This window comes from Mytilus edulis, chromosome 1 (genome assembly GCF_963676685.1).
Source record: "Mytilus edulis chromosome 1, xbMytEdul2.2, whole genome shotgun sequence".
Taxonomy (NCBI): Eukaryota; Metazoa; Mollusca; class Bivalvia; order Mytilida; family Mytilidae; genus Mytilus; species Mytilus edulis.
Window position 1 is genome coordinate 28,601,579 of NC_092344.1, and position 17,853 is coordinate 28,619,431.

The 17,853-nt window shown below is 31.6% G+C and overlaps 1 protein-coding gene across 1 annotated transcript in view; it reads left to right on the plus strand.

Moving 5' to 3' along the window:
• LOC139511217 (receptor-type tyrosine-protein phosphatase epsilon-like) overlaps window positions 1–16,910 on the plus strand; it is a 73,299-nt gene extending 56,389 nt beyond the window's left edge. Inside the window, exons 15-21 of the mRNA XM_071297798.1 lie at window positions 2,820–2,919; window positions 3,109–3,182; window positions 7,849–7,974; window positions 8,510–8,620; window positions 9,096–9,247; window positions 9,652–9,787; window positions 15,881–16,910. Of these exons, the coding sequence (XP_071153899.1) occupies window positions 2,820–2,919; window positions 3,109–3,182; window positions 7,849–7,974; window positions 8,510–8,620; window positions 9,096–9,247; window positions 9,652–9,787; window positions 15,881–15,952 (771 nt within the window). The 3' untranslated portion in view covers window positions 15,953–16,910. The remainder of the gene's footprint in view (window positions 1–2,819; window positions 2,920–3,108; window positions 3,183–7,848; window positions 7,975–8,509; window positions 8,621–9,095; window positions 9,248–9,651; window positions 9,788–15,880) is intronic.
• Window positions 16,911–17,853: the final 943 nt, after the last annotated feature.

Sequence of the window (17,853 nt, forward strand, 5' to 3'; positions counted from 1 at the left end):
GACTTTTACGTGCAACTATATATAAAGGACAGTGCAAATATTTTAGGCATGCATATATTAAACCAACACACAGCTTATTTCAACTGAATTGTTGTCAAACACCATATTCAGTGTTTACTAATCGGGTAAGCAGTCTTCGTTTTGACTTCTTATTTAAAGACGTATCTTCAAAATGTCAAATTAATAGAGAGAAAACAATGTATATGGGGAAAGTAAGTGGTCGGGAATAAGACAGTTAATAGTTGAAATTAAAGAAAAAAAATACAAGTGAGGTTAATGCACCACATATTACATTTTAAAGGAAGAATACAAAATAAAAACTATTACAATCGTAATAACGACAACAATATAGAAAGCCTGGAATGCTAAGTTGAAGTTCATCAAATTAATTTCCAACACGCTTTAATAAAAACTTTTCCAATCGGGCATAGGAATAAATAACAATATTATTGAGAAAAGACTTTATATTAAATATAAACACAGGAATACTCAAATATGATAATTTTTATTACATGCTCTATGAAAAAAGGAATAACAAAAAATACACCAAAACGCATGTAACACCCCAGGATATGCATAATAAATGGAAATATAACAAAAGAGTCATAAAAAATGTGTCTTCAATTAAGAGGCATTGACATCTTCTTATATCTATTGATATCATCGATAAGACAAAGTTGAAATCAATGATAATGAAAACGTTGTACAATACATGATATAAAAGTGGTAGTCTATTATATGTGTTGTGGTAAATGCACATATTGTGCGTGCGTATCTTATTTATTAATTGAACTAATTAAGCTAAGGTACAAAGTTAGATAGTTCTAACTTCATGTGAATATATTTTTAAAAATTATTGTAAATCCAAGGTAATAAGTAGAGTACAGTGTTAGTCTTATATTATAGCAATTTTACCTGACCATATCGGGAAATAGGTATTTAGTCGGATCTTAACACGTACGTGTGATTTGTTTAAACCAGTTTTCGATAAAAAAAAAAAATATACGAAGAAATGTCAAAATGTTTAGGACTTAATTAAATCCGTATTTCGGTAAGATTGTGCAAGCATACGATTTTTATTGCGTCTAACACTTTGAGAAGCGAAAAATCTGTAACTACTTTAATCAAATATTCTGTAAAAACGTTAATTTTGAGCTATGAATGTCAAGTGGCTAGAGAATTATTCCTGAGGAAGTTTTAAAAAGTGCAAAAAAATATTTTTACAGTGGGTTAGTTTTCATTAGTCTTCACTATCTATAGATTAACAACTTTTGGTTATATTTATAATTCAGAATTATCATTGGAGGTGGAGCGCGATTGCGCAGTTAATTAATTATATAGATGTGCCATTTGTATGATGAGTGACATTCCGTGGTATTATGTGCCAATTCGAAAAAGTTATACGAGAATTGTCTCCCCATAACAGGTTCATTTTTTTTATAATTATGTTTAGGTTTCTGATATAATTTTGAATAATTACAAAATGAATCAATGCAATATACTCCAGTTTTTGTTATTGATGTATCAAAACAATTGATGTACGAATTTAATTTCATAAATTTGAAACGTTTAAAATTTTGACATACCAATATAAAGAACTTTTTATCATTTTTGAAATAGACTATGATTAAAATATTGGGTGAAATTACTTCCCGTTATGATAGATTGATTGGGAAATCTATTTGTGATCACAGTGAGGGACTAGCAAGCACATTTTGATTGCAGCTAATTCAATGTTAAAACAATGTTCCACTATAAACGAATGTTATTTTATACAAATATAAGGACTTAGTTAGCTACATCTACAAATTTTATTTGAAATTATGAAATTTTTTTTGCAATAGATTAATATGCTATATATTATCCCTGGATATATGGCTTATTTTCTAAACAGGGACCATTACCATGCTAAATGGACATCTGATGTTATTGTATACAGACAATTTTTAGACGTTTATATTTCGTTTATAAGTGTTAACAATTTTTGTTTTACCGGACATATTGATAAACATGATAAATGAATAATACATAGATATGTACATTAGTTATTCAACTGTCAATATAGATTTAACATGTTTAAGGGTGAACTCTCCAACATTGTTGACGGTTAAATTGTCATCAACTGTACTAGGGTTAAATTGACCGTGACTGTTAGAGTTGAACATTGTTTCAAAATTTCTTGATTAGAACATTTCTAGGTTAGTAAAACAAAGAAGATGAGGTATAATTGCCAATTAGACAACTCTCCACAAGAGACCAAAATGACACAGAAATTTAAAACAGTCCAGAACTGTTTAGATTAGATTTGTTTTCAACTACTATGGGTTATGACAATATCAGTCGTATACCGTTATATAGATGACAAAAACACTGTACTATATATGTCAAATGAGTAACAACTTATCCCAACTTTAAATGGGGTAGTTCTACATTGATTTTACATTAAAACATTTTTTGTTTATTTCATAAATTTGTAAATTCATTTTGGTTGAAGAGACGTCTTGACATTTATTTGTGTAACACACACGCATGTATTTGTAACGGCAAAATACGCTTCTGCATTGCCTGATTTTACGGTAATCTATCAATTTGGTATGCGTATGTTGTATGGGTATCTGCAGTTTCATTCAATGTATTCAATTGCTACCATTGTATCTGTTTTTGTATTAATTTGGAAGATGAAATTATGCAGTACATATACTTCATGAAATGCATGTCTTCAATTTTTCTTCTTTCTTGTATATTTTAGACACATATTTATTAAAAAATAAATGATGAAACTACTCTTATTATCTCATTTTCTTATGTTAATACTTCAGAGATTGCGAACGCTGAAGCCATCATATTCTGCTTATGATTTTACTGCTGCAAATTATATAGAAAACAAACCAAAGAACGGTACAATGACGGTTCTTGCACGTAAGTAATTTTAGTGCTAGTGTATACTTTTTTGTCGTTTTCTAAAGGGTGAGCAAAAATATAATAGATTTTGAAGAGTTAGGAAAAGGCTGTGTATCAATCGAGGTGACTGAATAAAGAAGCATGCTCGTATTTCTAGTATTGCACGAAAATATTCAAATTGTTCTATTTATATTATTTCTTTTGCAGATGACAAATATAGGCCTTACCTTATGTCTTATGGGAAAACCAGAAGTGACTACATCAATGCCGTTATAATTCCAGTGAGTTTAACGAAATAATTTTATTTTGTTTAAATGAAAGATTATCAACGAATATGTGCGTATGGCTCGATAGTGTCGATCATTGAATATCAAAATGATACTTGATTGATAGGTTTCCCGTGAGGACATTATCAATTTCTTTCATCTAATTGATTTTTTTGGGGTTAACGCTGCTGGCATTTCAAGAGTAATTATTAAATAATCATAGTTTTAAATATGTGTGTTTGTTTGTGCAAAATAGTTATTTAAAATGCTTCTGATTAATATAAAAATGTCTTGCACCATATACAGGCGAAATACATTTTTGAATGAAAAACATATTAACGTTATGGACAATGAGGTTTCACATCAGTGACTTTCTATCATAAAAAACATGTGAAGTGTTTACTAGTATTTGCTTATTGATATGCTTATTGTTTACTTAATAATGTTGTAATAAGTCTTCGAGTTATAATCGTCTAGCCAACTATAATGAAAAGAAGGTCTTACTTTTATTTAACAAAGCATACTATTTGTACTATGTTAATCCTAATATGTAGATATATTTGCCGAGTCTGGCTCTATAAAAACTAACGAGTACTCGATAAATTATTCTTCCTTAAATATACATTCATAATCAAAAGGCAATTTCATAATAGCTGAAGTGTTTTGATTTTGATTTTTAAGTTGAATATTCATTTCATTCAAAATAATGTGTAGGAGGTTTTTATCTACACTCAACATCTACCTGCATATCACGATACAATGTGTTATCATCAAGTTTATAGCATATGCAGATGACTGTGTTTAAGTATGAAACAGTAAATTGACAAAATACCGAACTCCGAGGAAATTCTGACGGAAATTCCCTAGAAAAATCAAAAGCCCAAACACATAAAAAAAAAATGGGTAATAACTGGTCAAATGTCTTAAGAACAACGTGTTGGTTTAAACCTATGTCATAGCTAAATAAACCCTTTACTTTTATAACAGTCGCATGTAATTTCATTATATTGACAACTTTGGGCGAAGAAAATAAAGCCATAATAGGTAAACGTGTCAAAAATAAGGGTCAGGCAGTAAGAATTATGTTAAAATTGCTCTATGGTCGGGTTGTTATCGCTTTGACACATTCCCATTTCCTTTCTCAATTCTATTTTAACATGTAACAAAAAAGCCAAAAGTGGCATAGACAATAAACAATTTACCATAATACAAAAGGCATCATGGGATGTATATGTACAGAGCCACGTCGTATATGTAACGAAGAAACATAAAAAGGCATATAGACAAAGAACATACCAAAAATGAAAGACAAGCAACAAACAAGTTTTCGAAGTGACACCAAACGGTATATAAACAAAGCATATTAGCAAAATCGCAAAATGAGAACAAGAATACAAGAATATATTAAACAATAATGACAGAATGTTCAAGTACCACACGTATCTTAATAGACGTGTTAGAAAAGTCGACACTACTGCTGGCGCTCGTGTTGGATGAAGATTAATACGATATGATATATAGGGGTCATCTCCAAAAGTTTAAATACTCTCATATGTTGTTACCTGTATGGGTGTGTTTGATACCACTGTAAGGCGTAATTATTTTTAGCAAGACATACGCATTGTATGAAACTTTTAAAACTAATCACGTGGAATATTGAAAAAGAGTATATTCACACATGCAATTGGTATTATAGATTAAAGGAATATATATAAAATTATTATAAAAAAAATCTTAACTATTTTTCGTTGAAAAGGGGGGCAATGCTTGTTTCTATTTTCTTTTCAGAATCAACAAATGCTAAATGACTTGCAAATCCACTAAAGGAAGAAGATATAGTATGTCTTCGCCTTAACTCCTAGGAGACTCAAACTATTGTTTTATTCTCATTTAGTGACGATTTCCCCCCCCCCCCCCAATATATTATAATGAAACAATTGTTTTTTAAATATTCCTTGTTCATAAGATAAAAGCATGATGCTTATATGCCAACGTAAATACAAGATTTTGTGGGCTCTCGTCTTATAACATAAGCATTGTTTAATTGGGTGGAATTTGTTAACCTGAAACTATTAACTGTTTAAGTCCAAGAATATTCGTATGGCACACTGCTATTCACAGACAAACGTGTATGTAATATATAAACTCCAACATGACTGAGTAAGAATTTGTTTATGATAAGGTGAACGAAAACTTAAATCATGAGAAACAAATCTACGTTGACCGAAAATAAATATTGTGGTCTACATGGTCTATGCGTCCTGTTCTATGGGTAAACTACCTCTGTGTTCTCGGGTTTTGTAGTTCTGAGGGTAGTACATGAAGAGGGTTCAAACACCAGTTTTCAACTTGGACTCTACGTACATCACAACAACATCACGGCAAATCGATACATTTTTAAAAGATAAAATCTGAATAATTTTCGATTCTTCAGAATAATTTTAGATTCTTCAGATTAGTTTTAGATTCTTCAGATTTAAAATCAATGCAATAACTCAAACGAAATTATGTTTGAATTATATATATATAGGGTGTGATTTGCTCATTATCGGCCGCCTAGTCATATTTTCGTTTGAATTATTGCATTGATTTGAAATCTGAAGAATCTAAAATTATTCTGAAAAATCTAAAATATATATATAAGATAAGATAAGATGCAATATTGTTAATTTACAGGTCATATAAAGTTTTTTGCAAAAACCATTGAAATCGTAAATGCAAATGAATGTTAATTTACACGAATGCAATTGGGACACGAAGGGTCGATTGAAAATATATACAGTAATCAAAGCCGTTAAAGGGTGTGAAAGCTAGGGAAAACATCATCTCTGTGTTTCGAAGTGTAAAGTGGCGTCCATTTTCTTGATCTAGTATACATTAGGTTTTCGGGGCCTGCTCAAAACTTCCGCAGGTTGCGGGATTTCTCGCTTGTTGAAGACCCTGGAGTTGTTTTAAATATTTTGGTCTGGTTGTTGTTTTTCTGACAAGATCCCTGTTTCCATTCTTCTTATTAAATTAATTGAGACGAATTGTATTTTATCATTTTCTTTCAATAGCTTGCAAACTTGGTTTTGAAAAAAAAAATTAAGGTAAAAAGCTTCCATCTTATCAAAGACGCTTGATTAATAAACGTTAAGCGAAACAGAAATCATAATCCCTGTTTTCTGGTCTTATAAGAGTTGACCTTGGGTGAGGATGGAGGGGGCTAGGGGTGTATTTTAATGTTTCTATATTTGTTTCTGTTATTTGTTTTGAACTATTTTTTCTATCTTTTTAATTTACTTTCAGCTGTTCTACTATCAGTGTGCTAAAAAAGAATATATTAATAAACAATTTAATATAAAAACGTAAATATTTGAAGTCATGCGTTATACGACTATGCCCTTTTTACCATTTGTTTACAAAACGTAAAACAAGATTAATATGAAAATTGATAAAAAAAAAATTTTAAATTTAAACTATTTTACTTTTTTTTACATGATATTTGATCGTCTTCTGTGTTATTTATTAAAAAAAACTGCTGCAGGTAAACATCAACGGTATCAAACACACCCATACAGGTAACAAAATATGAGATAGTATTTAAACTTTTAGAGATGACCCCTGTATATCATATTGTATTAATCTTCATCCAACACGAGCGCCAGCAGTAGTATCGACTTTTCTAACACGTCTAATACCAACAAATATCTAACAAAGATGCACAAAAAGGAAAATATCAAATGTAACAACCTCATTCATTGCTTTATTATTCTTTAATTTTATTTATGTTTGTTAAATCCACCCTCAAATCTACTCAAAAAGGATAATAAGAAAGAAATAATAATGCATGTTATAAAGATAAAAACCAGAAATGAAAATTAAAATCTCTTCTTCTAGACCATCGTGTATTATTTGTGCAGTTGATACGGAATATTTATCAACAAGGTCAAAGTATTTTCGTTCAACCATTTTTTTTTAGAAAAGGGAGGCGCACTCACGGTATATATATGTTACATTATAAATTTAGTGAATAACTTTTAAATGTCCAGTGCCAAACACGATGCATATTCCGGAAAAAATCGATGAGATACAGATATGAATCCTGCGTTTGTATTACAGTTGCAAATACCAATCGTACAAGACTCTATCCATTATCACTTATCACTGTTGGGTAGCTAATGTCACTGAACTAGTATATATTTGTTTAGGTGCCAGCTGAAGGACTTCTCCGGGTGCGGGAGTTTCTTGCTACATTGAAGACCCATTGGTGGGCTTTAGCTGCTGTCTGCTCTATGGTCGGGTTGTTGTCTCGTTGACACATTCCCCATTGCCTTTCTCAATTTATTTCTTCTGCACTCGAGCCGAACACAATTTAATGATATCATACAGACTATTATTTATGGTGAAGAGCTCAGGCTAATTGCAAAAGAGTGATGTAAGTCAGAGGGTTTCCAATGTTATATTTAGATTTAAATCCCTTAAAGTAAGGTAATTTCATATAATTATATTAAACAATTCATAAAACTGAAATGGTTTTCTTGGCAATGTATAACAGACATTTAGTCACAATCTAATGCACACACGATGATATTTTTCTGTGTCGAGCTCTTTGCCTTTCTTTTTTAAATGACAAGGCTTACATTTTAAATTATTATTTTAGTTTATTATCTTGATAACTGTTGCATCTATTCTGTCACAGGGGTTTTCAGTTGAAAGTAAAGTGTTTGTAACACAGTGTCCACTTGTGGAAACTGTAATTGATTTTTGGACAATGGTGTATGATCACAGGTCCAGAATTATTGTTTTATTGGATCCCGTAAATGAGGTGAGCTGTAATAATCTTTTGAGTCTGATAAAGTAATGTGTCTTGTTAGTAGTAACCTTAAGCATGTTAAGGGAGACATTTTAATGTCGAATATTTTTCGAATTAAAATAAAAACCAAACACAACCAGTCACATATTTCAGAAACTGGATTTCTTGTGTTTATTAACACAAGATTGCCATTAATGTGATGTTATCGCTGGATCTGTATTTCCCTTTGGGTGTTTTATACAATAAATACTTATAAAAGTTTGTTTGAATAAAAAGGACACATTGACAAAATACGTTTAGCAAGCGTTGAATTCCGTGACTTTAGAGAAGAAATATACGAAGTGAATACCAATCGTTTGGAATATATTTCACTGGGAGAAATACATGTGCTAGTACATGTATGAAACAATTATATAATTACAACATTACAATGCTGCAATGTCAGCTATCGCGAAATATCAACAAACAAGTTTGCATACAGTGTGTTGAGAGCGTATACATCAGGTTGTTAGAATTTATATTGTAAGGCAACATAGTTTTTTTTCAGGGTGCTTTACTATGGTTAGAGAAGAAGGAAATGCTTCAGTTTGATAATTTCCGTGTTACCAAAGAAACGGAAAGTGCACAGGAAGAACTTCAGCTCACTTTGTATCATACAGTAAGGACGGTTTCATATACATGTATATTATAAATTAATTCAATGAAATACACCTTGTTGAACTCTTTTCAAAAATGAAAAAAATATCATATTTTCAAACTTCGTACATGCTCAGTGTTTCAGCATTCCTTGTGACTATCATTTGTAGTAAAGAACTAGAATAATATGTTTTCAAACTTTAAAGTAAGAAATTAAACACGGATTTGAGGAAATACAAAACAGGCGATTTCGTCTGTAGTCAACGCGGAGAGGAAAATGTAATTCATGTTTGCCGGCATCCACTATTATTTAAGACATATCTTAGCAGTAAATACAATGTAGACCATCGGATATACTACATATACATTTAACGTATCTTTTGTTGTTAGAACCAGTTTGCTAATTTCGTTTGAGTGTTCTACCAAATATATTAAATCAAATACTGTTTAAAAACTCATTGAGTATGTTAGTATTGTAGTCTCACCTTGCTTAACAGGGAAATGAAGAACGCATAACTATAAATGTTTTCACTTCTGACGATTGGACAATCAGTAATGACCCACCTTCGCCACAGTGTATGTTAGATCTTCTGCAGCGTGTACAAAATTGCTGGGAAATGCAGAAAGGTCCTATCACTGTAGTGTGTAGGTATGTCATTTGAAACCTTGCAGATCAACATAAAAGGTGTACATGTGTAATTTTGTTCTCAGTAATTTCTAGATTAATTTAGACTTTACCAATTTCATTTTTTTGCTTTGGATTTGAAGATGGTATAAAACCATCGACTCAGATGTTTGTATAAATATAAGATAAAAAAAAAACATCGTTGACAACAAACATGGAGCATTTGAACATTGAATATCGTAATGAGGCTTGCTCAAAACAAATCAAATCATAAATCATGCGTGAACTATAAGTTATAAAACGTGTTTTTGTTTTTATATATTTATATAAACATTGGAATATCAAATGGCGAAAATTGTCACTCTATAAATACCAAAGGTTGTTATCATTTTCAGAAATTTATGATAATTTTGAACTCAATATTTTAGTGATGGTTGTAGTAAGAGCGGGCTTTTTGTTGCACTGAAATTGGTTATGGAAAAAATGCAGATTGACGAGGAAATTGATATTTTTCAAGTAGTGCGAGAACTGCAAACCAGGCGACCAGAATTCCTTGTGGACTGTGTAAGTGTTATGCGACAGGAAATAACAGCGTCTGCGTCACATGGTCTTAAACATCAAACACATAAATACTAAGCATGTGCATAGTCCCATTATTTGTAAACAAGGGATAAGAATCAGATATATTTATATATATATATATATATATATACAACTCGTCTAAACATCAACCACACAATGTTAGATCTGTAAATATATATATAAGTGTCTAAGAATGTAACTTTAACACACTAATGAGTGTTATAAAATTAGGTGTTATATTTTATGTATTATTCACGCAATATTTCGCTAAACAAATTAGCTTCATCGGGCGTGTGCATCTATCCAGGTGAAATCGGATGCATGACAAAAAATATCTTTGTAGCTTGAGCTACACAAAAGTTTAACATATTGATTAATGATCTGTATAAAACAATTTTTTGCCGTTTATAGTACATAAACATTTTTTCAAAAATTAAAACAAATAGTTGTTTTAATTAAATAGAAGTACAATTTATGAGTTATTCCTTTGGTTTCGGGTAGAACTGTTTTTCATCCCTCTCATTAAGTCCATCAGGTTCAAGAGTACGTAGCTGATGCATCCAGAACCTTTCTCTCTTTTTTCTCATTTCTGAGTCCCAATTTTGGTTTACCTCAATTATTTGAAAGGTGATATTTTCAAAAGTATGTCCTGTTCTCAAGAGGTGTCTCGTAATTGGACAGTTTCTTCCTTTAGTATAGAACGACCGATGATTGTTTAGTCTGATGTTGAATGTGGTTTCTGTTTCACCAACATACTGCAGCTTGCAAGTTCCACAAGTAAGAATATAAATACTATTTTCCGTTTTGCAATTAGATGTAACATAGATGTTGTATCGCTGCTTTATAACTGTGCTGCTGAAAGAGTGGTCAGTGTTGGCGGCTTTACAGCACTTACAGTTCCTTCTACCGCATTGTTTGTAACACCCAAATTTTGAAGTTTCTTGTTTCTTTACTTTTGATGTCACAAGTATGTCTTTGAGATTTTTGGGTCTGCGATAGGCAATACGAGGAGGTGAGGGGAAAATTTCTTTTAAGGAAGAGTCATTTTCGATTAGACTCCAATGCTTTCGGATAGAAGATGAAATATTTGTCAAATCGGGATGGAAAGTTACAACAAACGGAATTATATCTGCACGGGTCGCCTTATTTTTGTATTCCATGAGGCTAGCTCGATCTTTTTCTTTAGCTTTATCAAAAGCGTCTGTGATGTTTTTGGTTTTATATCCTCTTGATTTCAGCTGTGTTTTTAGTTGTCCCAAACGATAGTTAAGTTTGGATTCAGAGGAACAATTCGCTTTAGTCTGATGGCTTGACTGTAAGGTATACTTCTGGAGCAGTGTTTCGGGTGACAACTTTTTGGAGAAAGGAACTGGTGTTTATCAGTGTTCTTTGTGTGGAGGTCAGTTGTCATGACCCCGTTTTTTACAAATGTGGTGGTGTCGAGAAAAGCAATTTTCTCGCTTGAAAATTCAGATGTAAATTTAATTGAGTGATGGAACTGATTACAATGATCTAAGAAATCTTGCAAATGTTCTGCAGTATCGTTCCATTTCATGTCAATATCATCAATAAAACGGAGCCATGACAAAGGTTTGTATGGCACACTCAAAAGGATGCGTTCTTCGAGATCCCCCATAAAAATGTTGGCAAAAGAAGGTGCCATTTTTGTTCCCATACAAGTTCCGTCAATCTGTAAAAAGTGCTTATCGTTGAAAATAAAGTTGTTATTTTCAAGAACTAGCTTGAGCAATTGAACTAGACAGTCAGTTTGGGGATGTTTATCCTTTCGAGTATTCCATACTTTTTCACACGCGGCTATTCCTTCATCTTTTGGAATATTTGTGTATAAAGAACACACATCCATTGAAACCAAAATTGTTTTGTTGGGTAAGGACTTAAGGAATTCATTTTCTTCAAATAGTCAGTCGTATCTTGAATATGAGATGGTAGTTGTTGAACATGTGGTCTGAGATGGTAAACAACAAATGCTGATTTTTTTTCGGTGGGATGGCCATTCGCTGAACTTAATGAGAGGGATGAAAAACAGTTCTACCCGAAACCAAAGGAATAACTCATAAATTTTACTTCTATTCAATTAAAACAACTATTTGTTTTAATTTTTGAAAAAATGTTTATGTACTATAAACGGCAAAAAATTTGTTTTATACAGATCATTAATCAATATGTTAAACTTTTGTGTAGCTCAAGCTACAAAGATATTTTTTGTCATGCATCCGATTTCACCTGGATAGATGCACACGCCCGATGAAGCTATTTGTTTAGAAAAATATTGCGAGAATAATATATAAAATATAACACCTAATTTCATAACACTCATTAGTGTGTTAAAGTTATATTCTTAGACACTTATATAATTCAATTTAGTAACTGCATCAGTTTATTTACAAACTGATCCACACCTAGATAGATTGAATGTTGATTGTTGCTATTTTTAGACACTATATATATATATATATATATATATATATAACAAGTCAAAAAGGGTACAACATCACCATAAACAGATATCCTTCTTCAATAATAGCACAATGTCAAATGAATCATGTCAATTCAAATTGAGACTCTATCAAAATCTTGATTTATACAATTTAAGCGAACGCTGGAACAATTTCAAAATTTCCAAACACACCGCAAAGACTACAGAAATATGCCAAAAATAAAAATAGTTATTTACAATGTGAAATGGCACAACTCTAGATTTCCAAAGGATATATATATATATATGTAAAGTCTCTGAATGATTGTATAATAAAAACTATAACACAAATTCCCATATGTTTCGGCCTTTACGGCCTTCACTACGGTTTGTTGTTTCAATGTTGTAATTTATTCCAATGAAGAAGGCCGTAATGGCCGAAACGTATGGGAATTTGTGTTATAGTTTTTATTATATATATATATATATATACCAGTCTAAATTGAAAACTACGTTCAAACCTATGATTGCGTTGGATAAAAACCGCGATTTTTTTACGTATGCATGTTAAACAAATTTCGTTGTAGAAGGTGTAATACCACCATTGATTTTCCCCTATTGGTCTTTGTTAAATTTGCACTTTTCAAAAAATTGTGCAGAATTTATCCTTGTTTCAAAAAAAGAAATACTTGGCATGAGTAAAGATTTATCCTGTCCAGTTCTATAGAAAAAAGTTTCACAAAACATTTCATTGCATATAAGAAAATAGCCATCATTGGAAGTTAACCAATCAAATTTCTCCCCTTATTCTATCTGTGTACAAGGTTTAGTCACCATGTAACCTCAAGATTACAAATTTTTCTATATAAATCACAAATTAAAAATAATGGTGTTTTGAAATACCCAAGACATATGTTTATGACACAGAAATAGTTTTACTGCAATAAAATGTAGGATTAATTACCTACAACGGTCAAATTCAAGGGGATATTTTTTTAGACCAATTTACGTATGCAACCGGATGTGACGTACCATGATTTGGTGGTATTACGTTATACCGCCATTGATTTTCCCCTATTAGTCTTTGTTAAATTTGCACTTTTCAAAAAATTGTGCAGAATGTATCTTTGTTTCATGATTTGGTGGTATTACACCTAGAAGGGTCCAAAAACAGCACAAACAACATTTTCCAAAAGACCAAAAAAGTGAAAAATTATGTTTAAACAAAACGCATTTGACTAACAGGTCGAAAAACTAATGTTCTTTAATCCTGTTGACTGCCATTGGCGATTGCCAAATAAAATTGATCACAAGATGTAACAAAATGAATCTAAATATAAATTTAATACTAAACAGACAAAAATTTAACTTGTGGCCACGATGTCATGCCACAAACATACGGTGTCAAGTATAAATATATATATATACGAGTCTAAATTGAAAACTAGGTTCAAACCTATGATTGCGTTGGATAAAAACCGCAAATTTTATACGTGTGCATGTGAAACAAATTTCGTTGTAGGAGGGTCTAAAGTACAAACAACATTTTCCAAAAGACCAAATAAAGTGAAAAAGTATATTTAAACAAAACGCATTTGACTAACAGGTCGAACAACTGATGTTCGTTAACATACAGTAAATTGATTCTTCGTATAACATTGCATGGGTCTATACATATAGATTCTACCACAGCATCGAGTGTAATACGATATTTATCCACTCGAGACAGTTAAATTTTCAAATTTAAAGTACGAGCCTCGTCGAGAGTGGATAAATATCGAATTACACGAGATTTGGTGGTGGAATCTGTTTCTCTAATGATTTTCTAACATTATGCAGGCAAACTTATTCCTCCTTTTCGAATGATCTGTAAAAAGATGTGTTCTTTCTTTGTGACGTCGTCAGGCATGGTCGCCTTTTTTCATGCCGTCACAATAGGAAATTCAGAGGAAAGCAAGAAAATTCGACGTCACTATTGGCTTTTAACCAATGAAGTACTGATATCAAACGAGCCAAACGTTGAATAATTTTTTTTTACAATGGGTGCAGAAAGGGATAAATTGACGAAGAATTAGAGAAAAAAGTTTATCAACTCTTGAGAACAAGTTTTTGCTGTTTTGACAACATATTGGTGGCTTTGATCTGTTTTTGCTCTTTGGTCGAATTATTGTCTCATTGACATATATATTCTATTATCATACTTGCAGGTTTAGCTCTTATTATTACAACAACTTTTGTGATATTATTCATACATATTGACCTATAATGGTTATCTTTTATAAATTGTTACTTGGATGGAGAGTTGTTTAGTTGGTACTCATACCACATTTTCCTATATCTATATTGTTTGTGCAGTTTTGTTTGCAAAGACATCAATTTGAATCATATAGATGTTTGATAAAATAATAGAGAAACTAACAAAATGAGACATTTGCGCAATACATTTAATAACCCTTACATCATTAGTAAAGTATGAATTAAACTAGCCCTTAGTGCACATGTGATTATATTAGTTATTTCCCAAGTAAAGCCTCAATTCTAGAACACAGTTCCAGTAGTTTATGGGCCAATTGACTAGAAAGTCAAAAGGTAGTGTATCATATCATATTCGATTTAAAGATTAATTTTCCGAGTAAAATAACCCCAAAACATGATAATAGATCGATATAGATAAATTATCATCATGAACATTTCACTTGAGCCGTGTTGATGCTCAGAGAAGGTAACGCAGTTTCCAATGGCCATAACAACTCCATGCATTCCTTTCTTGGTGCGTCTATCTTTCTTATGTTGTCGATGCTGTTTAAGTTTAACTATTCTGTATACTGTGTTTTGTACTTTTGTTTGGCTTCCTCCTTTTTTTCAGAGAGTCTGACCCTTTCAAACAAATGATTCCTGATTACATGTTCAACAGAGACTATCTATATAAGAATCTATAACAGGGTCAATACAGAACAGCAAGTTCATAACACTTTTAAATAAAAATGAAACAAGAAACGTACCGTTTCATATCTGAACTTGTCTTTTCGCTTTAATGTCTATGTCTTTTGTCAACAATTTCAGATGTAACTAGTGATTTCTCGTCCAAGTAATTAATGATATGCTGTTACAATTCATTTTATCTAGCAAATATAAAGTAGCTGGGAAGAATAAATCAGACAGTTTAACAGTTACTATTCTTACTCTTTGATCGTTTGCGTTCTGATTCTGATGATTGATTGATTAACGGAAATGCAACGGTGTCAATAATCGAAAGTCGTACTCGAAAAGGCTGTGAATTATTTCTGTTTCAAGACTTCAGGACGTTACAAAACATTGCACATCATTTAACCTTTTTGTTTTATGATTTAAAGTTACAAAAATATAATACAAATGTTTTTATAAATTAACGATAACCCCAAAGTTAAGTAACTATGTAAGAAAGTTGTAATCGGAAGTGAACGTCCTGTTTTAACCAATGGGCCAATACGGCTTTTATCCGTATTGGCCCTGTTCGAAAAGCAATATGAACTCTTGATTTATATCGACAGTGGAACGTCATCAGGACTGCACGTGCTGATTTATCCGTATTAAGGCTGATTTGCTCATATCATTTAATAATGAGTGATATATGTAACACTTTTCTTGGTTTTTTTTAGGATCAGTACGAATATTGTTACAAGTGTATCAGAGTGCTACTTGAAGGAGATTCACTGTATGCGAATTTGTAATCAGTAATTTTGCTTTGTCGTTTCTGTAGCTTGATTTATTTGTTTGTAGTAAATCTGAACACATTATTGGGTCTGCAATATTGAACAAAGTCATTGAAATTTGAAACATGATTTGATGAACTTAACGCATGCAGTTTTACAATCTGAAGATCTTTTTATCTTCATGTGAATCTAATATACTTACTAAAGGTGTAATACCACCATTGATTTTTCCCTATAAGTCTTTGTTAAATTGGCACTTAAAAAAATTGTACAGTATTTACCTTTATTTCAACCAAAGAAATACTTTGCATGTATAAAGTTTTAACCTTTCCAGTGCTACAGTGAAAATTTCACACTACATTGCCTTGCATATAAGAAAGAACCCATCACCGGAAGTAAACAACCCACTTTTTACACTGTTATTTACTGGTTACCTGCTTTGGTAACTATGTAACCTTAACGTTCCAAAATATTTGATAAAACCATCAAATAAAAAAAAGAATGATGCTTCCAGACTTCCAACATACATATTTACGACTCAGAAAAATATAAATGCATTGAAATGCAGGGTTAATTTTCTACAACTGTCAAATTCAAGGGAATATTTTTTAGGCCTACTTTCGTATGCAACCGGATGTGACGTACCATGATTTGGTGGTATTACACCTAAAATTCGTTTAAATGATAGCAACAAACAGAAATCAATAAAAAGCCTATATATATTTGTCCTATTTCAAACTCTGGTGCTGATGTCAAGTGTGTTATGTAACCGGAAGCTGCCGTGGTAGGTCCTTTTCAAATGTTTGAGATAGACATCGTTTTATTTAGCAATTACATATGTATGTTTATGTCATTTAATATTTTGTATTAATTGCATCGATTTACTAAACCACTACTATATACACATGATACATGTTTGTAGAAAAAAAACATTGTTTTCTTGAATATCACTTGTATTATTGATTATCAAAAACAATCAGAAACAGTAGAGATTAAAAATAAATTATCTTAAACACGATATAAATCTATACCCAATTCTGTATGTTGTACTATAAATATATGATTATATTGTGTAGTTTTGTTATCTCTTACTTCATGATGTATTTGTTTTTAGTTTGTTATCAAGGTTGAACATTTTTGAAACTCAAAGTGGGTTCTATGTAAGACGATTGTCAATCTCCTGCCCTGAGCTTATACTGCAGTGGTAGTCTGTGGTTGTGGTCTAGCTTTTTTCCAACTGTTGCGTGATATTATAAATCAATGTATATGCTGTTGATTTTGAATTGTTTCGCAACGTTGTCGTACGGATCTCTCATGGCTACTATGCGGTATCGGGTTTGAAAATTGTCCAAGGTAGTGCAGTGCCATTTTGTTTTTTAGTGTCTCACAAATCTAATCTTTCTAAAAGTGAACGAATTGCTTCGCAGTATCATAAAGCACATCAACATAAAGCAAACATTGTTGATCAGGTTTTAAATATCACTCAATACAGCGATAATTGAAATCTAAAAAAAAAGGTTCATCAATCTAGATCTTGAATGCATATACCATAATTCATCAGGATTTAATAGCTAATGATTATCATGGTCTCAAATATATATTTTATTATAATCATTAGAACTTAACGCACATGGTAAGGTAGCCATTAAGAATTGAATTGTTGTTAGCATGATTCTTAAGGTATCTTTGTGGGAACTAGTTATTATCGTTCCATATTAAGTACATGAAATACAGATGGGTACAGTAATAATCTATACAACAAGTTAACTTGCTTACCAGTCATTTTTACTGATCAAAGGGAACCTGTTTCAGGATTTAGAACTTCTCTGACTAGTCATTGCAATCAAGTTAACTTTAAAATCAGACTTGAACCTGTTTCTATATCGTCGAAACAGTTAACTTGGATACAGGCACGCTAC